The sequence below is a fragment of the Cavia porcellus genome, unplaced genomic scaffold (genome assembly GCF_034190915.1).
Source record: "Cavia porcellus strain 051 isolate PalLab524CR breed Dunkin Hartley unplaced genomic scaffold, mCavPor4.1 scaffold_33, whole genome shotgun sequence".
In the NCBI taxonomy this organism is placed as follows: domain Eukaryota; kingdom Metazoa; phylum Chordata; class Mammalia; order Rodentia; family Caviidae; genus Cavia; species Cavia porcellus.
The window spans coordinates 18,840,442-18,864,076 of record NW_026947516.1 but is presented as its reverse complement, the minus strand read 5'-3'; the positions used below and the strand labels follow the sequence as shown (position 1 = coordinate 18,864,076).

General features: G+C 36.8%; 1 protein-coding gene across 13 annotated transcripts in view; it reads right to left on the bottom strand.

Moving 5' to 3' along the window:
* Reps2 (RALBP1 associated Eps domain containing 2) overlaps positions 1-23,635 on the bottom strand; it is a 270,779-nt gene that overhangs the window by 52,688 nt on the left and 194,456 nt on the right. For 5 of the 13 annotated variants that reach the window (XM_063242948.1, XM_063242954.1, XM_063242950.1 and 2 more), the window contains one exon: positions 3,078-3,128. The exons of the other annotated variants lie outside the window; for them this stretch is intronic. In XM_063242948.1, coding sequence (XP_063099018.1) covers positions 3,078-3,128 — 51 coding nt within the window. The remainder of the gene's footprint in view (positions 1-3,077; positions 3,129-23,635) is intronic. 13 annotated transcript variants of the gene reach the window in all.

The following is a 23,635-nucleotide window of genomic DNA, read 5'->3' as shown; positions in this document are numbered from 1 at the left end:
AGTGTCATGGTAGGAAAAACTAAAGATGAGACTTAGACATACACAAGTCCCTCTCCACAATAAGCTATCTTGCTTCCTTCATGAAAATTGTATACTGCTTCTGTTTAGCAGCTGCAAAGCAGAACAAACCAAGGGTTTCCTTCACTATTTCTTGACTTTTGGAGTACAACTACTACTGCAAATGCTAGTCTTACTTTCATAGTTCCAGGTTTCACAACACATACCTAGCAAGGATGTGACAAGCCAGGAAAATGCACTTTTAGTGAAAAACTCACTGAAAATCAAGCTAAGATTCCACATGATTTTCTATTATGTATGTAAGTTAATGCTCCTCTACTACAAATGATAAATGTGTTTCCATTCTAATTTTTCAATGAAAGGGCCTGGACAGGTCACACAATCATAAAAGGTGCTGCCCCTCAAGATGTGGAAAATTAGTTTTAAAATTTTATTGAAAAAATGATGGAATAGAATTTCATAGCAAAAGAATAGAATAGCAATAATTAATACATTGCATATTGTCATCTTCAAAGTAGTTATTCTGCATACAAGATATGAGCATAAAAATTTCTCTAGTAAATACTAGCACAAACCTTCTTTTCCAATGACCTAAGAGATACTAATAGACAACTTGAATTTTTCTCTCTTTTCCCTTTCTTTCTTTCCTTTTTACCCCCTTCTAGTTCCTTTTAAACCACTACTTCCCATTTTGCAGTATACATTCTAGACTTTATTTACACTTTCAATTTCTCACACCAGGAAGCCAATATGATGTTAACACATGTGAGTCTGATTTATTTCACTTATGAGTATGGTCTTAAGTACCATCCATTTACCTATGAAAGTTTATCCTTCTTTTTTGGCTGAGTCATATTCCATTGTATAAAAATACATCTGTTTTAATATCACATCTTTTTATCCATTCCTCAATTCATAGGCATTTAAGTTGCTTCCAAGATTTAGCTAATACAAATTGTGCTGCTATAAACATGGTTGGACTTATATTGTTGCAGTATGATGTTTTTAATTCTTCTAGGACGATATCTAGAAGAGAAATAGCTGGGTCAAATGGGACCTCTAATCCTAACTTTTTGAGGAACTTCCAGACTGATTTCTACAGTGGTGGCATTCCCATTCCCATTGTTGAGGGGATAATATGGCCCCTGCTCAATTGGCTTCCTAGAAATAGGCACAGCCCTAGAGAGGCTAAGTAGTTTTTGTTCACTCATTTCTTCAGAAGTGTTTACTCTGTACCTCTGAAAGTTTGGGGACCACGGTAAACAGACATAAGCAGGAGGAAGGCAGCTGACATGCGTGTTTCAGTGTCCCCAGTCAGATTACCTTTACTCTGCAAGCATATCCATTCCCCAGCTGCACAAGGGTCGGCTACTACAAATTCATAGCTGCTTTCTTCTCTAAAGAACCATCCTTCACTGATGGGAGCCCTGCCATCCAATCCTGACCCCAAGAGCACACAGACAATGACTGATTGTGAAATATAAAAAGTCACTTCCTTGCCTCTAAGAGAGAGAATCCTGTGAAACAATGTATGTATCAGAATCTTCCTAAAGTGATCAGCCCAAGGCTGGGCTTTGCTGAGACCCCACCACTGTTTTGCATTTCCCCTTCCAACTTTTGGCTCACTCTCTTCCTTTCCAGCATTTTCCTGAAACAGATTCCCTCAACAAATCATTTTCAAGCCTCACCTCAGGCTCTGCTTCTAGGACCTGAGACTCTGTAACATGCTCCCAGAAGAGGAGACTAACAGCACTTTACTGTGTTTTTCCATGGTCTTTCTGCTTCTGCTTCGGGTCAGTCTGCCATATCACCTGTTTGGGGGAAGTCAGCCAATGTGCTATGAGAAAACCCAAGCAGTCCTAACAAAGCATCTGCGTAGCAAGGCAGAGAGGCTTTCTGCCAATGGCCATCTCAGCAGTGAGCCCTCCAGTCCCAGATTTGTCTTCAGGTGACTGCATCCTGGATGGCATCTTGACAGCAGCCTCGTGAGAGACCCTGAGCCACAACCACCCAACCATGTCATTCCCAAATACCTGATCTAGAGAATTAATAAATGTTAGCAGTTTCACACTTCTGTGTTTTAAAGTTACTCTAATACATCTAGAATCTGGGATCTAGATAGGTAGAGTAAGCTTGAGGGGTGGGGAGAAGAAAGGGAAGAGGGCTAGAGCTGGAGGAAGGCAGCAGAGTAGATCGTACATGGTCTTACAGATGTGCATTGTCTGCAGGCACTCAGCATCATCCGCCCTTCCATGCTGCTCTCTACACTGCAGCAGGAAGAAGCCTGGGGATGTCTAGTCCCCTTTTTAAGTAATTCCTTGAGTTAATCTCTTATACTATGAAATACTGTAGTAGTTTCTGTTAACCTGACCAGTCTCTGACTGATACATATCCATGATGAGGATTTGGAACTTATTCTGAGAACTGTAGGGACAACTGATGGTCTTTAGTTTAGAGAAGTGATGTGATCTGCTTTGTATTTCATATTTTTTGGCTCCACTGAGTAGCAAGAACTGGAAGCAATCCATACTGGGGTAAGGGAATCCAATTAGAACACTGCAAACGGAAATAAGATAAGGGGTGATGGTTGGTAGAAATGTGAACAAGCAGATTTGTGATCTATTTAGATTGCAAAAGGGATACATCCTTTGGTAATTGAAAGAATGTGACAAGTGAAAGAAAACAAAGAGTAAGTAGGACTCAGGTTTTGACCTTGGATAATTAGTACATGGTTGAGATAAAAATAATTTAAAACAAAAGGAAAGAATTATGGCTGTATAAAAACTGAGTAAAATTAAGCAGATCTGTCATAAAGCAATGCTGGAACAAACCACTTATTTTTTGTTAGTACCTCCCAAATGGGAGTACTGAGGAGCACAGCTCTATGAATTGTCTAGGGCAAAAATTGTCAAATTTTTCTGTAAAGTAAAAGAGAATAAATATTTTAAGCTTTACAGATCATGCAATCTTGCTTGCAAATGTGAAACTCAGCTGTTATGCTTAAGTAGCTACAGACGACACAGTGAATGGATATACCTGTGTTCTAAGAAACTACTTACCAAAGCAAGTGGTAAGACAGATCTGGCCTGTGGACTATTATTTGCCAGACCCTGGCATAAAGACAAAAAGAATCCACAAGTGAGTTAAGGAAACACTGCATAGTCTCTCCACTTGGATACTTATGGAACACAAAGCATATTCCATGCTCTGAAATTCTGTGGAGTAAAGACAGCTACTTGCCTTTCCTTAATACATCAGTTCTCAGACTTATTTGGCTTCAATTTCCTATTCTCATATAATTCCTATTAACATCCAGCAGAAGTAATATTCTGTGGAACATACTTCTGGACACAATGACTATGAACTGGGTTTTAGAAGAATAAAAGAAGAAAATTATCTTTGACTTAAACAACTTATACCACGGTCCACACCTAGTCCTTGAAGAGGAACAGTCCCCAGCATGGTTGACAGATCCAACTCCAGGGGACCCTGCTGCGTTCCCTTCCCACTCCTGCTTTGGCCAAGAGTATAGAGGCAGGGTGGAGATGGGGTTGCTTCCTTGCTTCCTCTGTCCCTCATTCCTTCCCTGGCATATCAGCTTTTGTTTCTGCTCCCAACTACTTCTCTGCATGAATGTATTTAATGGACTCCTTTAAAACTTTCAGGACAAAAACAATACAAATCATTCATGTTAACAGTTGAGGCAGATGACTATAATAATAATAAATTTTAGATTTTTAAATTTAGCTTGAAACATTATGTCTTAAATTCCACTTCCACTGAGGCAGGCTAGCTCTACCAAGGTCCTAATGCCCGCATCTGAGACCAGGTACTCATCACACCTCCTTCCTGGGCCACTGCCAAAACTGTAGCCAGTCTTTCTCAGCCTTCAGTTTCTTTCCGTGTCTGATCAACCATCAAACCACTGAGAAATTAATCTTGTAAAATACAAACTCATCAAAACTTTTTCTCAAAGCTCTTCAGTGTGTCTCCAAGGTCTAGAGCACAAAACACAATCCTTCAGTCAGATAAATGTAGTCCATCATTTGATTCTGATTTTTTCAACTTTTAAAATTTTTATAAGTACATGTTTGCAGTACCTAATGATTACATTCATCATGGGCACATTATCTCTGCATCTTAACTGGGTTAGTTCATCCATATAGAACTTGCTACAGGTACATAAATATTCCCTGAATCTTCAAACATAAAGAAGTTTCTCCCTAATTCAATTGTTCATTTCAGAATAGGCTTTCTGGCTGAGTGGTTCCCAGACACAGCTGGTATATATCTGGGGATTTTTAAAAATAAATTGCATACTTCCAGATACTACCCTGGACTTCCCTCATCTGAATCACCTAGGGATGCAGTATTAGAAACTTATATTTTAACAAGCTCTCTAGGTGATTTTTAAGTGGCCATACCTGATCAACTGGGGACTACTGATCAATCAAATTCTTCAGTTAAGAAATGAGAAAACCAAGCCTCAAAGGTTCTAGTCTGGATAAGGCCACAGGGGCTCTTGTAATAACTACCCTAGGACTCTTGTTTGCTCATCCATTTATCATGGAAGGAATGAGGTGTATGCCACAAGTTCCATAAATAAATATTTGCAGCTAAACAAATGTTTAACAATAAGATTTTGTTTAAAAGATTTTTAACACGAAAGTCAAACTGTTTAATTTTAGAACTTCACCAAGGTGTGGATAATTGGTAACATTTTAACTTTTGCAATATTTGTGCTATTAACAGAAAAAGAAACTCAAGATTCCTTTAGCACCTAAGAATGCAGGTGGATCTTAAGACTGAGGATCACAAAAGCAGTGCTAAGGAGTTGAACAGACCATCCTGCTTCAACCTCATGGGGCTTCTCAGAATCCAATCAATATTTTTAATGTCATCTGATACCTAATTTTCACCTGAACCCCATCTCTGCTAGGCAAGACCACACTAGAGAGCTATGAGATCAAACCTACATGATGAAAATGCACCAACACCTAGCATCACACTGGCCACAGCAAACCCCATTGTTCCACAATGTAACAAACCCAAAAGACTGAATTCTCTGCAAGAACCCAAAATCCAAAAGTCTCAAACCCAAAAGACTGAATTCTCTGCAAGAACCCAAAACCCAAAAGTCTCAAACCCAAAAGACTGAATTTTCTGCAAGAACATTTACAAAAATCCATAACCCAAGTCAGCTGTGAAAGAGAGAAACGGAACTGAACTGCAAGCATCAGAAAGGTGGGGTCTGTGTCTTGCTTTGCTACCATTTTTCCAGTACATACACCAAATGCCAGCATGTAGTAGGTCCTCTAATCAGCATGTGGAATGAGCCAACAATGCATTCAGTAGTGTTTTGTGTTCCACTAAATAAGAGGGCAACAACTCATCTCATGGTAACGGGAGCCACAGATCAGAGCAGTTACAGAGTACAAGGTTTGAAACAAAACCCAGGCTTTATCTTTGTTTATTGTAAGCTAGTCTCATGCTTGACCTCTCTAAGCCATAATTTCTTCATCTATAAAACAGGGATAATCCACCTAACTCAGAGCACTGTGAAGATTAAACAAAATATATATCTATCTAAAGTGCTAAGTATAATTACATAATTATTTGATAATAGCAACTACATTGTAATTAGGATAAAAAATGTAGTAGGTTTCCCAGATACAGTTTCTGCTACCGCAAACAGCAGTGAACTCAACACAAGGGACCTTTCTCCCCTTGCCAAAGCAATGGAAACCTAGATTTAGAACATTCTGGTTCAAAATTAAGATTATAGGCCACAAAACAGACTGTCCACAACCCACATCATGCCCCTGGATATTACTGCTATAAATATTTGAAGGGATTATTTTACAAAAGTAAAAGCCCTTGCAAACATTCAGATTGTACGGCTAGCTCAGCACAGACATCTCAAGCAGTTTGCAGAGAATGTCTCTGGTGCCCTCAACGATAGTAGTCTAACTCAACACTGGAAACTCTCAGGAAAACACTGACAGAGGAACACAAGGACAACTTTAAGGGGAGTGGATAATCAGCAATTAGAATGGGAACTAGTCCCTGTAATCAGCAGTCACGTGGTAGAAACTCAAGGGGAAACCTGAAATTCACTGGATTATGGACAACATCCATCAAAAAGATTTGCTGTTACAACTACAGGGCGATCGATGCTTTATGTTGGTGTAAAAAATGTTTCCACTATGACCAGGATTTGGTTCTTCTATTTCCAATTTCTATCTATAGAGATCTGAGCTAAGTGTGAGCCATACTCTCTCTATATCACATACCTAAAGCCATGTTATAACTCCGTCTTGCAAAGTCAACAACATGGTACTCTCCAGTAAGATAGGCAACAGTAGAATCCTCTCGAGACTTATGTTCCCCATGGATAACGTTAAAGAACGATGACCTATGCAAACCTCTTGGCCAGCCAAAGAGGCATCCATCACTATCATGATTCAAAGACATCTCATAACAAGGGATTTATAAATCCTTTCTCCTGACCCTCACCACTGCTATATATAGGCCTAACAAGAGTAACAAAAGAACATAAATTTTCAAAAGGTTTCAAGATTCTGAATATTTTATCACACTCATCTTTTGAAGTCCCTTTTTGCTCCATCACTTGGCATTAGTGACAGAGCATGAGAAAAACATTGTTTCTAACTATTGATAGTTCACACTCAGACCATGATAAATATGCCCTTTGGGGCTGTAACAGTCTTTTATGAATAAACTCTGTCCATCAAAGGAATGTGACTTTTAAAAATTCAATTAGAAATAGATCACTTGAGAGGGAGCTATAAAAATTATGTAACAGTTAGGAACCAGCCATAAAATAAATTCAGCAATGAGGAGGATGTGGAACTAAAACAGAATCACCAAAGATTCAGGGTAGCATTACAGCCACTTCGTAAAACTTGTTGGTAGTCTCCACAAAGCTGATCCTATGCCTACCCTTCAAACCAAGAAATTCTACTGCTCTAAAATATACCCCAAAAGAAACTGAAACATGCATTTGTTCAACAGTTTGTGCATAAATGTTCATAGACTCATCACTGCCAAACTCTAAGCAACTGCTCCACTATGATTTTTTTAAATTTTATTTAAAAGGAAAAGGAGAAAAAAACAAAACAAAACAATAGCGGTGTAAGGGTACAAGTAATACAGAACTACAAAAAAAAACAGTAAGAAATTAATAGATTACACATTATCGTCTTAAGAGATAGTTGTTCAAGTCACAGTATCAAAGCATACAAAGTGAACATTCAAACAGAGAGACTGCAAACAGTTGTGTTCAATGATCCAACCAAAAATATTAACATGGTCAGCTATTTAACACCCCTAAACACACTTGCAGTTGTATCCCTTAGAGCACTTTCTTTCCCTCTCCTTTTTACAACAAAATTTACACATTTTGGGTTTTATTACTCCTTAGTTCTTATTACTTTTTTTGGAAGAGAATAAAGTCAAATATGGCAAAACAAAACTGTCAGTCAAAACCAAGGATAGACATAGTACATGATGTAAGAACAGAGTACAAGGTTATCAACAATGGTTACCATAATGTCTCTTGTTTCCTTAAAAAGAATTGTCTGTCTCATTAGGTATTATAAAATTGAACAAAACAGTAGAGAATAAGACCAATAAAACTTAAACATTGTAAACATTGCAGGACTTCCAAAGGAGACAATAGTCAAACCAGCATTGGCATCTTAGTGAATCTTATTGCCTTCAAAGTAGTTGACTATACCCCCAAACTTGATACTATCATACAGAACGGAACAGAGTCTAATCAGTCAAAACAAGATAGTGGGAGTACTACAGGACTTCAAAACAAGTTAATAGGAAATCAAAAATGTTACTATTATATATCCTGCTAATTTTTAAAATTTTTCCCCTTAATTAAAAAAAACATAAAAAATAACTAAATAATTTTTTTAATGAATAAGGGAGAGATTGCGATAAAAGAGGACATAACAACATAACAATACAGGTCACAGCATGACTGTTTCAGCAACCTAGTGCTTTACCACCAAATAAACCGATTTAATAGTAGTTACATAGTGTCTGTCTTTTTCCTTGAAATATTTGAATATAACTTCATATACTATAGCTTCAAATACTTTCATATCAAGAAGCCCAGAATAAAGCCTTTCCAATTAATAAGTGAAAACTTTATAAGGCTTCAAGGCCACATAATGGGGAATCATGATTGCCACATACTTTTATATATTTGAATCATTACTTACTTTAGGGTAACTATTCGATATTCACACATGTGAGATTGATTTATTTCACTTATGAGTATGGTCTCAAGCTGTGTCCATTTATTGATAAATATCAGTGTGATCCTTCTTTATAGCTGAGTAATACTCCACTGTATAGAAATAACACAACTTTTTTATCCATTCCTCAGTTGATGGACACTTGGGTTGTTTCCAAGATCTGGCAATTACAAACTGTGCTGCTATAAACATAGGTGCACATATTATCACTGTGGTATGATGCTTTCAGTTCTTCTGGGAATATGCCTAGAAGTTGAATAGCTGGAATAAATGGGACTTCCAATCCCAGCTTTTTGAGAAATCTCCAGAATGACCTCCACAAAGGTTGTACCAGTCTACAGTCCCACCAACAGTGTAGGAGAGTTCCTTTTTCCAACACAGCCTCTCTAGAATTTGTTGTTGTTGGTTTTCTTGATCCTGGCCATTCTTTCAGGAGTGAGATGGTATCTCAGTGTGGTTTTAATTTGCATTTCTCTAATGACCAATGATGATAAACATTTTTTTTGGTCATTCTCTAATGACCAATGATGATGAACATGTATTTATTTGCCATTTGAATTTCTTCGTCTGAGAAGTGCGTATTCATCTCTGATGCCCATTTTTGGATTGGATCTTTGAATTTTGGGGGTCTAAGTTTTTTAAATTCTTCATATGTTTTAGACAAGAGTCCCTTGTCTGAAAGAGAGTTCACTAAAATCTTTTCCCAGTTCGTGGGTTTTCTTTTCACTATGCTGGAGATTTCTTTTGACATGCAGAAACTTTTTAATAAGAAGTAGTCCCAGTTATTGATTCTGGGAAGTATTTCCCATGCAGTTTGAGTCCTGATCATGAATTCTCTACCGACTCCTATGTCTTCAAGGTTTCTACTCAATTTGTCTTCCAATAGATTTAGTGTTTCTGTTTTAATATTCAGGTCTTTGACCTATTTAGATTTTAATTTAGTACATGGTGATAGACATGGGTCTAGCTTTAGTTTTCAACAAATGGAGAGCCAGTTTTTCCAGCATCATTTATTAAAGAGACTGTCATTCTTCCTGCTTGGCTCCTTTATCAAATATAAGGTGGTTGAGTGTGTTTGTAGTTGTGGTTGTATCTTCTAATCTATTCCATTGATCTTTGGCTCTATTTTGATTCCAATACTATGTTGATTTTACTACTGTTGCTTTGTAATATAACTTCAAGTCAGGGATTGTGATGCCTCCTGCCTTGCCTTTGCTGCTTAGAATTGCCTTTGCTATTCTAGATCTCTTCTGGTTCCAGATGAATTTTAGGAGTGATTTCTCTAGCTCTATAAGGTATGTTGATGGTATTTTTATTGGGATTGCATTGAATCTGTATAACAGTTTTGGGAGAATGGCCATTTTCACAATGTTTGTTCTTCCTATCCATGAGCAAGGGATGTCTTTCCATTTTCTGAAATCATCTTCAATTTCTTTTTTCAGTCCACTATGATTAATAGTAGGAAACAGTGATATGTTTGCACACACCATGGAATACTATACAATGATCTGCATACAACAATATGGATGGATACACAAACATCTCTGAAGCAACAGCAACCAGACACAAGTATATACTGCATTGTTCTTTTACACCAAGTAGAAAATAAATAAAATAAATCTATACTGTTAGAACTTAAATAAATGCTAACCCTAAGAATAGTTAGAACTTAAATAAATGCTAACCCTAAGAAATATTTACAAGAAAATAAAAAAGAGGGCTTCTGGAGTGTGAATTACATTATGCTTCTTGATTTGGGTGCAGATTACAACTGTATGTTCAGTTTGTGGAAATTGAGTTTAACACTCAATATGCACTTTTCTACATGTTTATTATAATTCAATAAAAAGATAAAAAGAATTGATCCAGTAGAGCCAATTTCCCATAATGTCCTTAAAGTGCCACCTAATGGCCCAAATTAAATGTAAATAAAAGGAATTTCACTTCTCGCAACTTCAAAACTATGTTTCCATTTCTAACAATACATTCTAGAACAGGGTTAAAACAATGCCCTAGACTAAAACCATTGATACAACACAAACAAGTAAAAGAAAAAGAAAATTCGATGCCTGGCATATAGAACCATGACAAAAGGGTTCAGAGACAAATAAAGCTGCCTACTACACAGAGCATGCAGATACTAATAAGCTAATGATACACATCTCTCCCCAGATCCACTGTAAACAGCATGATGGGAGTATTTAAAAGACCAATAGCAGCAAAAGTTACAAAATGAAGCTTCTCCTATATGCCCTCAAGAGGAGATTTACCAGTAGGTGATTCCTACAAAATATGTCGGGCAGAGGCAGGATATTAGGAAAGAGTTGGGGAGAGAATTATTTTACTGTTTTTTCTAGGCAGCCTTATTTCTTTACTCCTCTCCCTTAAGGTACATTTGTGTGGTGAGACCAAGACTGGTTTCTTTTAATTATGCTTGAGACACAGAGGTGGAAAGGCCCACCCAAAGCAAGCCTTTGGGTTTGTCAGTTGCATAAAGAATATTTGCTCCCAGTTTTGTTAGTAAAGTCTGAAAGACAGTGCTTTTTAGACAGACAAACATGTTCAAGGAAAAACCCTAAATTATAAACACAGACATCACAATCCTTGAGTTAGAAGACTGTGGGTTACAAGGCTGATAAGAAGAGCATATCTTTCTTCCCACTGATGCTTCCTCTCACTTCCATTATTTTCATCTATGGAAGTATTATCTTGAGACTAGTGTTATCCATGAGAGAAAGATGCCTGATGTATAACTCTTGCCAAACAATTCTCCTTCTCTTTTCTATTATTTACAGAAACAGGAAATTATACAGACTGGGCCTGTAGACTACTGTGACTCTTAATCCTGATGTGACAACCCGTGGGTGTGTCTGGGTGGGTCACGGAGGCAGGGTCTGAGGTACTGTACACTGCTCCTCACCACTTCCCTCTGGCGCTATTTCCCTGCTCTGCTTTTTCTGCACTGCTACGCACTTCCACTATGTCTGCCTTGGAGCCAGTTGACCATATACTGAATCTCCTAGAACTATGAGGTAAGTTAAACCTCTCATCCATAAGTTGTGGGTGTTAGTTACTATATCTCAGTAATGGCAAAGGTGATTAATACAGAAAATTGGTGCTGGAGAAGTAGGGTTATTGCCATGACTATTCCTTACCTTGTAGTTTAGAAGTCTTTAGAACTGGTTTGTGGGAAGCATGTGGAAAGGTATGGAGACACAGGCTAGAGAGCCTTAGAGTACAACACTCAGAACCTGATAGGTGATTCTGATTATAGCTCAGAAGACCAGAATACAGATAGTATATGTAGAGATTAAAAGCCAGATTCAGTACGTTTCAGTTGAAAACAAGGATGCCATTGGCAGTTGGACTACAGGCCACGTAGTTACACTTTAGCAGAAAAGTTGTCTATATTTTGCCCATGTCCTGAGACTTTGCAGGAGACTAAGACTAACAGTGGCAGGCTAAACTGATAGAGGACATTTCAGGACAGCCCAATATTTAAGCTATGGCATAGGTACTTCTGGTTGCTTTTAGCCAGATTTATAATGATAATTAAGTGAAAAAGGCAAAGCACAAAAATTTTAAAAGCTTAAATTTGGCCCAGAAGAACCATTTGTAAATTTGGGAGGAAAGAAGGTAATAAATGCTGAAGAGATTAGTACCATTAAAAAGAAATAAAGTATTTTGTTTGAGGACAAGAAAGAGGATTTGAGTGCATCTCAGGAATCAACAAGACCTCATCTATCACCATTTCCACAGTGCAAAAGTGTAAACCTTTCATTTGAGAAGAGAGCCCCTGAGCACCCTGCTCAAGGTCTCCTATGGAATAGTTCCCTAGAATTCATTTCATTCTTCTCAGCCATCCAGGCTCTCAAAAGCTACTACAGTCATGGTCCAAGAGGCTCTGGTAAAACTGGCAGCTAACCTCGGCATCAATCATGTGACTGATTTTATTGGCATGTACAGTACAAGAGTAGTGGGGTCAGGAAGGCTTCTGCCTGTATTTCAAATAAAGGCTAGGGAGGCCAGGCAAAGAGCCCCTGAGAAGAAGGTATATAAAGCTCAGGAATGAAGCCAAAGGAACAGTGATGACCTCAGGAGGTCAGAGATACAAGAACATGGAATGCTTGCTGAGAAAAGTTGCAACCAAGAGTAGAGCTAGATCAAGAGAAAGGCTGTCTGAGCCACATGCAACAAGCAAGAACATAAGAGTGGGGCTGCTTAAGCCCTCTGGGACTCATAATCTCACACCACATGCTCCAGATGCCACATATGGCACTATAGGACTTAATGTTTACTGTGCTGGGTTTTGGTCTTGCTTTGATCTGATTCTTTTCTCTTCTATCATTCCCTTTTGGAATGGGAATGTTTACCCTCTACCATTGTACGCTGTGATTATATATTTTGCTTTAAATTTTCATGGAGGTACTGGGAATCGAACTCATGACCTTGCACTTCCCCGGCAGGTGCTTACACCACTGAGCTAAATTCCTAGCCCACAAATGTGATTTGAATCTCAGAAGAGACTTAGACTAGGACCTTTGAAAATGTTGGAACTCTTGAGATTTTAGAGAAGGGATTATCCTGTCTGATTGTATACAGGATAGTTGCATTATGTTACATGGAGTTATGAAGTTGCTATTGTCTTTATTTGGAAATTAAGTATTGTTGAAGGAGAGTTGACAAGACATGGAATTGTGACCATTAATCCAGATATATCAACTTCAATGGATTAAGAAACATATAACAGATTAGTAAAGTATACTCCTGGGTATGTGTGGATGGGTCATGGAACTGTGGTCTTTGGTACTATACATGGTCTCCTTGCCCATTCCTCTTGGCACTATTCCCTGGATCTGCTTCTTGGATGCCATTAACTGAGTGATTTTGCTCTGTGACACATTTCCACCATGATATTTCTGTCTTAAAGCCATTTGATCCTGAAACCATGAGCTAAGTTAAACCTTTTCTCCTTTAAACTATGGGTGCTGGGTATTATGTCTTAGTGATGGGAAAGCTCACTAATGCTTCTACTTTACCAAGTAGGCCAGTAAACCAGTCCAACATGCATTCTGGGCTTATCCACTAATTTCTAGCTATGTGGAGTCTTCCATGTTTTCCAACTACATTTTGCCTTTGCTTCACTGGGTCTGAGGTAATAATATTATAACAACTAAGTATTGCTAAGAGTTGACCACTTAGCAGGCACTATCCTAAATTCTCTATAGTTCTTCATTCATTTAATCGTCATAACAACCCAATGAAAATAGATCCTATCCCCATTTTACAGATGATAAAATTTTGATGCAAAAAGAGACTAAATACCTTCCCTAAAGTCATAAAGCCAGAAAATCACAGATAGAATTCAAACCCCAGACCCATATTCTTAACTCTTCTATCAGGCATCCTCCCTGAACCATAGTTCCTCAAATTCTATGTGTCTTAGTTTACTTATCTGCAAAATGAGCATAGCATCAGAGCCTATAGTACAAGACCATGATGAAGACTGAATGACAATATCTGTAACGCATTTAGAAGACAACCTGGTACATAAGCATTCTATTTCACAAATGACTAAAATAAATGAAAAGCCACAGAAAGTCTTCAGTTTGTATACCTTTAAAATCAATACTGAAATGCATAAAATAGCTATATTATGCAAAAAAATTTCTTTTTGTTCCCTTTGTGAAGATGAGATAAGGGCCACACTTGACCTTCACTACAAAAAATTTATACCTCAGACCTAAATCAAAGGCTGTTTCAGGCAAGATGAATTTAAATCTGCACTGGGGAAAATGCTTTAAAAACAAGCATTTTAGATTAATGTAGGAAAGAGTTCACATTTAGAACACTGAACACAGAGACTGGAAATTCTCATTAACTTTTACTTTTCAGATCTACAGCTAATTTTTAAGACATGTGGTATTTTTCTCTCTCCCTAAACATTCATCATTAAATTCCTAGCACTTCCCTAGAAGCTTTTTCTAGATCTCCTTTTGTAGAAGAGCAAGCTTTGTCACTTACTAGCTGTTAAGACTCCAAATAGCTTACTTGGAGTCTGAAACTCACCATCTGAAACTCTGAAACTCACCATCCTCTTCCATAAAATGACCTCTGAAACTCACCATCCTCTTCCATAAAATGACATGCAGTGATTGATGTGAAAGCACTAAAATTAAAAAGACTTTGATACACTCAGGAGCAAGATAAGGTTCCTGACAGTAGGTCAGGCCAAGAATTTAGAAGCAGATAGAGGTAGCTGAGAGCTCCTACACAGTCAAATAATAGAAATTAATATGAGACAAGAATTGGTACCAAGATCATTTCTGAGGCTAAACTAAGGTACTATCTTTAAAACTAAAAATCCAGGATGCAGCCTGTGAAAGTACTCAGGCCTGTCAACTTAGGAAAAGAATGGGAAGCATATACAGTTTCTGACTTATAATAGTTCAACTTACATTTCTTAAACTGTGTAAGTGTGTAAAGGCATTTCCCATAAAACCATTGTGTTTCATTTTCAAAATTCAATAAATTACATGAGATATTAAACACTTTAATATAAAATAGGTTATGTGTTAGGTAATTTTTCCCAACTGTATGCTACTATAAATATTCTGAACACATTTAAGGTGAGCTGGGCTAAACTATGATGTTCAGTAGGTTGAGCATATCAGATATGTTCTTGACTTACACTGTTTTCAATTTACAATGGGTTTACTAGGTTATAACTCCACTGTAAGTCAAGGAGCAATTGTGTAACATCACACTGTGGTGCTGGGCTTAGCCAATGACTCATGTCATCTTTGAGAATTTTGACATCCACATGAGATGGAAGTACTATATCTCAAGTAAAAGAATTGGCTCTAGATTGAAAGTTATGGGTGTTGAGGGAACCCTGTCCTAGGCCGGTGAACTGTTTTCTTTGCCTGGGGCCCAGGATTCGGCTTCCTGTAGGTCGAATAAGTCCAGCAGAGGCATGGAACTCTCTTCTTTGCCTGGGGGCCAGAGTCAGGCTCCCTGTTGGTCGAGTAAGTCTAGTGGAGGCAGGGAATCCCCCCCACATCCTGGTGATCTGTTTTCCTCCCCTGGGGCACAGGATCCGGCTTCTTGTGAGTCCAGTAAGTCCAGGGGAGGCATGGAACTCTCTTCTTTGCCTGGGGGCCAGGCTCCGGCTTCCTGTTGGTTGAGTAAGTCCAGCAGAGGCAGGGAACCCTGCGCTAGCACAGCAAACTATTTTCTTCACCTGGGGCCCAGGATCCAGCTTCCTGTCAAAATCAGTGAGTAAGGAGGGGGCAGGGAATTCTGTCCCAGCCTGGTTGACCTCTCTACCTTACTTGGAACAATACTTGAAGCTCAAAAATATAGGAAAATGACAAAACAAAAGACCAAAATGCAGTCTCAAACATCCAACCCATCCCAAGAAAGCCTAGGAGCCACGTGCATAGAAGAAAATATATGCCAAATACCTGAAATACCTGAAATAATAGTAACTGAAATAAGGAAGCAACTCTGGGAAGCCTTAAAGGAAATCAAACTAGAAGTAATCTCTCAGGTAAAAGAAGAAATGATAAAAGAAATGAAGGAGATACTGAACATGTCTAAAGAAGACACAGTTAAAAAATTTGAGGAGATAAACAAAAAGATAAAATCCCTGGACGAACAATATAAGAAACTAACAGAATATATAAAGCAGATGCAAAGAGATATACAGGAAATCAAAAACTCCATCGAAAGTTGTAAAAACTGCCTCAATGAGTGTGAAGATAGAATTTCAGACCTTGAAGACAAGATTGCAGCCAGTGAACAGGAAATGAAAGATCTTTTAAAATAACAAGAAATCAGGAAATAACAATTCAACACCTGCAAGATGATGCAAAGAGGAACAACATAAGTTTAACAGGGATAAATGAAAAAGAAAGGAACAACATAAAGGATGTCAAGAGGATATTTAGAGAAGTAATAGATGAAAAATTCTCAAACATGAGATTGGAAACCGATATCAAGATCAAATGAAGCAAATAGAACTCCAAATAGCCATAACCAAAATAAAACTACACCTAGACACATAGTAATGACCATCCCAGAAATCGAACAAAAGAATAGAATATTAAGCTGTAAGAGAGAAAAAATAGATCACCTATAAAGGAAAACCGATCAGAATCACAGCAGACTTCTCAGCACAAACAATAAAGTCAAGAAGAGCATGATGTGAAGTATTTCAGATCCTAAAGGAAAATGATTTCCAACCTAGGCTGATGTATCCTGCAAAACTGTCCTTCAAAAGGGATGGAGAAATAAGATACTTCCATGACAAAGACCAGCTGAAAAACTACATGATCACCAAGCCAACCCAGCAAAGAATACTGAAAGACAGGCTAGATGCATCTAGGAAAAAACCACTAAACAAAGCAGACAAACAGAACCGAAAGACAAAGATGCAACAGCAGAAAGATAACACGTCAACAATAAACCAATGTATATCAGTCATAACCATGAATGTAAATGGTCTCAACGCACCAATTAAAAGAAACAGACTGGCAGAATGTATCAAGAAACAAAATCCAACCATATGTTGTCTACAAGAAACCCATCTAACCCAAAAGGATACTCAGACTGAAAGTCAAAGGATGGAAAACAATACTTCATGCAACAGGAACCCCCAAAAAAGCAGGGGTGGCTATTCTGTTTGTAGAAAATGTGAACTTCAAGCCAATAATGATCAGAAGGGATAAAGAAGCTCACTACATACTGGTTAGGGGAAAACTCCAAGAGGAAGAGATAACTATCTTAAATATATGTGCACCAAATTCCAGAGCACCCAGTTATATAAAACAAGTACTAACAGAAAGGAAAAACCAAGTTAACAGTGACACAATTCTAACAGGAGATCTTAACACACCATTGACACCAATGGACAGATCAACCAGACAGAAAATCAGCAAAGAAATAAAAGAACTGAATCGCACCTGTGAACAAATGGACTTAATACACATATACAGAGTATTCCACCTAACAACAACAGAATACAGAGTCTTCTCAGCAGTTCATAGGTCATTTTCTAAAATAAACCATATATTAATTCACAAAACATATCTAAATAAATGCAAAAGGGTTGAAATAATCCCTTGCATGCTATTGGATCATAGCACTATGAAATTAGAAATTAATGATAAAAGATACTACAAAATTCCCACAAACACATGGAAACTGAATAACATACTCTTGAGTAATCAGTGGGTCACAGAAGAAATCAAAGAAGAAATTAAACACTACCTACAAAAAAATGAAAACACAAATACGACTTAACAGAATCTGTGGGATGCAATGAAAGCTGTCCTCAGAGGAAAATTTATTGCACTGAGTTCCCACATCAGGAAAACAGAACGAATACAAATAAATAACCTGATGTTACACCTCAAACATCTAGAAAAAGAAGAGAAAGTCAAGCCCAAAGGCCAAAAGAAGAGAAGAAATTATAAAAATCAGAGCAGAAATCAATGCAATAGAGACTAAAAAAACAATCCAAAGAATCAATGAATCAAAGAGTTGGTTCTTTGAAAGAATAAATAAAATTGATAAGCCCCTAGCCAACCTTATTTTAAAAAGGGAAGAAAAAGCTCAAATTCATGCAATAAGGAATGAAAGAAGAGAAATCACTATGGACCCGATAGAAATACAGAAAATCATCAACACCTATTTCGAAAACCTCTACTCTCAAAGGTTTGATAACACACAGGAAATGGACAGATTCCTAGAAGCATAAGAAATACCAATGCTAGGTCATAAAGATGTAAAACTACTGAATAACTCAATTTCTATTAATGAAATCGAAAACACAATTAAATCCTTACCTACAAAGAAGAGTCCAGGCCCAGATGGATTCACTGTAGAATTCTACAAGAAATACAAAGAAGACCTATTGCTGACACTCCTCAAACTATTCAATGAAATTGAAAGGGAAGCAATCCTTCCTAAGTCATTCCTGGAAGCAAATATTACTCTAGTACCAAACCTGAGAAAGATCCTACTAAAAAAGAGAACTACAGACCAATCTCCCTAATGAACACAGATGCAAAAATCCTCAATAAAATATTGGCAAATAGGATGCAGCAAATCATCAAGAAGATCATTCTCCATGACCAAGTGGGATTCATCCCAGGCATGCAGGGGTGGTTCAATATACCTAAATCAATAAATGTAATACACCATATCAATAGAGACAAAAGTAAGAACCACATGATCATTTCTATAGATGCAGAAAAAGCTTTTGATAAGGGCCAACATTCATTCATGATAAGAACCTTGCAGAAAATTGGAATAGATGGTCTTTACCTCAATATAATAGAGGCCATCTATGACAAACCAACAGCCAATATCATACTAAATGGCCAAAAATTGAAGGCCTTTATTTTAAAATCAGGCACAAGACAAGGATATCCCTTATCACTGCTCCTATTTAATATAGTACTGGAAATACTAGCCAGAGCAATTAGACAAGAGAGAGAAATAAAAGGCGTAAAGATAGTAAAAGAAGAAGTTAAGCTACCATTATTTGCAGATGACATGATACTCTATATAGAAGATCCCCAAAACTCCCTTGAAAGACTGCTAGATATAATAAATAAATTTAGTAATGGCTATAAAATCAATACTCAAAAATCAATAGCATTCCTATACACTAACAACAAAGTCACAGAAAGAGAAATAAGAGAAGCCACACCCTTCACACTAGCAACCAAAAAAATGAAATATCTAGGAGTTACTCTCACAAAAGAAGTGAAAGACCTGTACAGAGAAAATTATAATACCCTGAAAAATGAAATTGAAGATGATCTCAGAAAATGGAAAAACATCCCTTGCTCATGGATAGGAAGAATAAATATTGTGAAAATGGCCATTCTCCCAAAACTTTTATACAGATTCAATGCAATCCCGATAAAAATACCATCAACATACCTCATAGAACTCGAGAAATCACTCCTAAAATTCATCTGGAGTGAGAAGAGACCTAGAATAGCAAGGACAGTTCTAAGCAGCAAAGGCAAGGCAGGAGGTATTACAATCCCTGACTTTAAGTTATACTACAAAGCAACCGTAGTAAAATCAACATGGTACTGGAACCAAAACAGAGCTGAAGATCAGTGGAATCGATTAGAAGATACAACCACAACTACAAACACACTCAACCATCTTATCTTTAATAAAGGGGCCAAACACGTTCACTGGGAGAATGAGTCTCTTTAATAAATGGTGCTGGAAAAACTGGCTCTCCATATGTCAAAAACTAAAACTAGACCCATGCCCATCACCATGTACTAAAATAAAATCTGAATGGATCAAAGATCTAAATATTAAAACAGAAACACTAAATCTATTGGTAGACAAATTGGGTAAAAACCTTGAAAATATAGGAGTAGGTAGAGAATTCATGAACAGGACTCAAACCGCATGGGAAATACTTCCCAGAATCAGTAACTGGGATCACCTCTTATTAAAAAGTTTCTGCACGTCAAAAGAAGTCTCCAGCATGGTGAGAAGAAAACCCACAAACTGGAAAAACATCTTAGTGAACTGCCCCTCAGACAAAGGACTTCTGTCTAAAACATATACAGAATTTAAAAAAATCAGACCCCCAAAATTCAAAGACCCAATCCAAAAATGGGCATCTGAGATGAATAAACAATTCTCAGATGAAGAAATACACATGGCAAATAAATATATGAAAAAATGTTCATCATCATTGGTCATTAGAGAAATGCAAATCAAAACCACACTGAGATTTCATCTCGCTCCTTAAAGAATGGCCAGGATCTAGAAAACCACCACCAACAAATGCTGGAGAGGCTGTGGAGAAAACAGAACTCTCCTGCACTGTTGGTGGGAGTATAGACTAGTGCAACCATTGTGGAGGTCAGTCTGGAGATTTCTCAGAAAACTAGGACTGGAAGCCCCATATGACCCAGCTATACCACTTCTGGGCATATTCCCAGAAGAACTAAAAACATCATACCACAGTTATATATGTGCACCCATGTTTATAGCAGCACAATTTGTAATAGTCAGATCTTGGAAACAACCTAAGTGTCCATCGACTGAAGAATGGATAAAAAAGTTGGGGTATTTTTATACAGTGGAGTACTACTCAGCTATAAAGAATGACCACATTGAGACATTTATAAATAAATGGACGCAGCTTGAGGCCATACTCATAAGTGAAATAAATCAAACTCACATGTATAAATACCGAATAGTTTCCCTAGTGTAAGAAAGGATAAGAATACATGGAAGTATGTGGTCATCATGATTCCCAATCATATTGGTTTGAAGCCATATAATGTTTTCACTCATTAACCACAATGGTTTTAACCTGCGTTGTTCGATTTTAGTATCTATGATAGCACAAATAGCTATTTTGAAGAAAGCAACACAACATAAAAGCTAGCACTGATTTAATATCGTCTTGTTTTGAAGTCTCATCAAGCTGCGGTACATCTGTTTCCACTGGTTTTAACATGATGTATCTTACTATATTTCACTATATGCTATAGTATAAACAAAATTCTTTATAGGCAAAGAGATAATATAGAAACCATTGTTTGTTTTCTAGTAGCAGGTTCTAAATACCCTGTAATTCTTGCATTCTCTTGAAAGGCTTCACACTGTCTTGATATGCTTGATATTATAGCATACGAAGTTACACTCAAAAATAATTTAAGGAAGAGGCACTATGGTGACTACTACTATGTTAGATTATCTGGTGGTGAAACACAATGATGCTTGAATCACTCAGCTCTGCCCTGCATTGTTCTATTACAATGTCCTCTCTTATGTCAATCTTCCCCTTTTTTAAAAAAATTAATCTATTTTCTCTCATTTTTTAATTAAGGGAAAACTAAATTAAAAATAACGGGACATATTATAGTAACTTTTTTGTTGTCCTATTAACCTGACTTGAACCCCAGTATTGCTCTCCCCATCTTGTTCTGATTATTATATATTCTATTTTGTTTGATAGTATCAAGTTTGAGGGTATAGGGAACCACTTGGAAGGCAATAAGATATACTGTGATGCCCAATATGGATTAACTATTATCCTTTTTTTTGAAGTCCTGTAAGGTCTGTAGTCGCTCCAAAAGAACCAAAACATGAGAGTATATGCCTCAACAATAGCAGCAGCAGCAGCAGCAATAAATTCCAGAAAAGATGGAAGTTATATACTCAAAATGCTAAGGGAAAATAATCTTCGGCCTAGAATTCTGTACACAGTAAAACCACCATTTAAGAGTGAAACCAGTAAGAGTTACTATTCAGAAACATAGATGAAACAACTATTAGATGACAGTAAATTATTTATTTGAACCTTACAATTGCTAGAGTCATATTAACTATGTCATTATACAATTTTAATGTTTTTGTTCTTGTGTTTGTTTAGTACTGGGGATCAGACTCACAACCTTGAGCTTGCCAGGCAGGCACTTGTGCCGCTGAACTAAACTCCCAGTACCTAATGTTAATGTCTTATCCTACTTTTTTCCAGTACTTTAATTCAATTCAGGGCCTCACACTTGGCTTTATCACTGATCAACATGCCCAAGTCCTTTTTTTAAATTTTATTTTCAGGCAAGGTCTTGCTAAACTGCCAAGTCTGGCTTTGCATTTGCAATCCTTCTGCCTCAGCTTCCTAAGTAGCTGGAACAACAGGTATATACCACCACATCCACTCTTATCTCAGTTTTTGAAAGCATGGTCTCTAAAAGGAAGATCTGTATTATTATCTGTTTCTCTTTTTATAAGAATCTTCTTGGTTTGTGCCTTGTACTCTGAGTAAATACTTTGAGGATAATATACAATGTAGTAACTATTGATATTCTCTTATTATTTATGAAGTTTCATTTTTCATAAAATTTTAAAAAATAGAAAATAGCTTCCAAATTTCATTTTATTCTAGTAAATCATTGAATGATTTTTTAAAAAATTTTAGTCATTATATACCAGACATTTTTTTTCTTTTACTCAATCCTTAACTATAAGAGAATGCTTTTAAAAGAAATATAACATAATTTCCTCACCAAAATGACTAAATTCCCAATTACTTAGCAGTACACTTCCAACAGCAGCCATCAACAGTAGTCCTCTTTCTGTTATGTCATGTCCAGGGTTTCAACTGAACTTGTCAGGGGTGATCAGGGAAAACTGGTCTAAGCTATCCTGTCCCCCTAATTGTGCTTTATGATGCTTCCTCTGTATTTACAATAAGACTTTACCTTAGCAGTGGTGTGCAACAGTGAGTCAGAGACCTTAGCACCAGAAGGATTCATCCAGTGGAACCTTCTATGGGTCTCATTTACTGAATGCCCACAAGATCATAGACCTACACAGTAGTAAAACTAAGAATAAGACCACACATAGACATATTCGTATTAATACATTTAGCAGAATGTTTTCTAGCTTTCAGTATATTTTTTGTCACTCTAGATGAAGATAAATTCTTGGTTTATATCTTCTTAATCATGAAATACTCATTGACATACTGTGAATTTCAGCAAATCTATAGCATACTTTGTAAGATGAAGAGTAATATTTTGCAGGAAAATGAAAGTGGTATCTTCAGCAATATACATTTGTAAATTCATTTAAAAATAATTTATGCATTTTAGTATATATACAAATAGAAAAAATACTTCTTGACACATTAAATTTATATTTTGATGAGTAAAAGGATACTGTATTGCCTTTGCAAACTCATAGAAATATTTTATATATGCAGGCAATGTAATTCAGTGCCTCCTTTACATTACATGAGGTCATCTAAATACGTTATAGTTAAAGATCTCATAATATTTGATGTGCCCACTGAGTTTTAACTTTATAAAGAAAAAAATACCATGAAGTCTCAGTAGTGACATTTCTATATTGTTTATATTAAAGAATGTTTCTTGTTTCCTTATAGATATTTAAAACTTGCCAATGAGATAATAACTTGATTTTATCCTCTTAGAAACGGACTTAGCATGTGTTAAAAATGAATTCAGTATGTATCATATACTTCAAAGTTATATTTTAAAAAAAGAATTAGATAACTCTTTAAGAGACCTACATAATCACTAGGAATTTTCCAAAACAAGAGTGAGCATGCTGTACAACTCTTTTTAACCTTATTTTATTTTAAAGAGAATACAACAGAACAAAACAGAATAAAGCAAATCAGAACACAACAATGCAAGCAACACATGACTTCAAAATAAGACAACAGGAAATCAACAGTGGCTACCATGTCTCTTGTTTTCTTCAAAATAGTTGTCCATACCTTCACACATAAACTC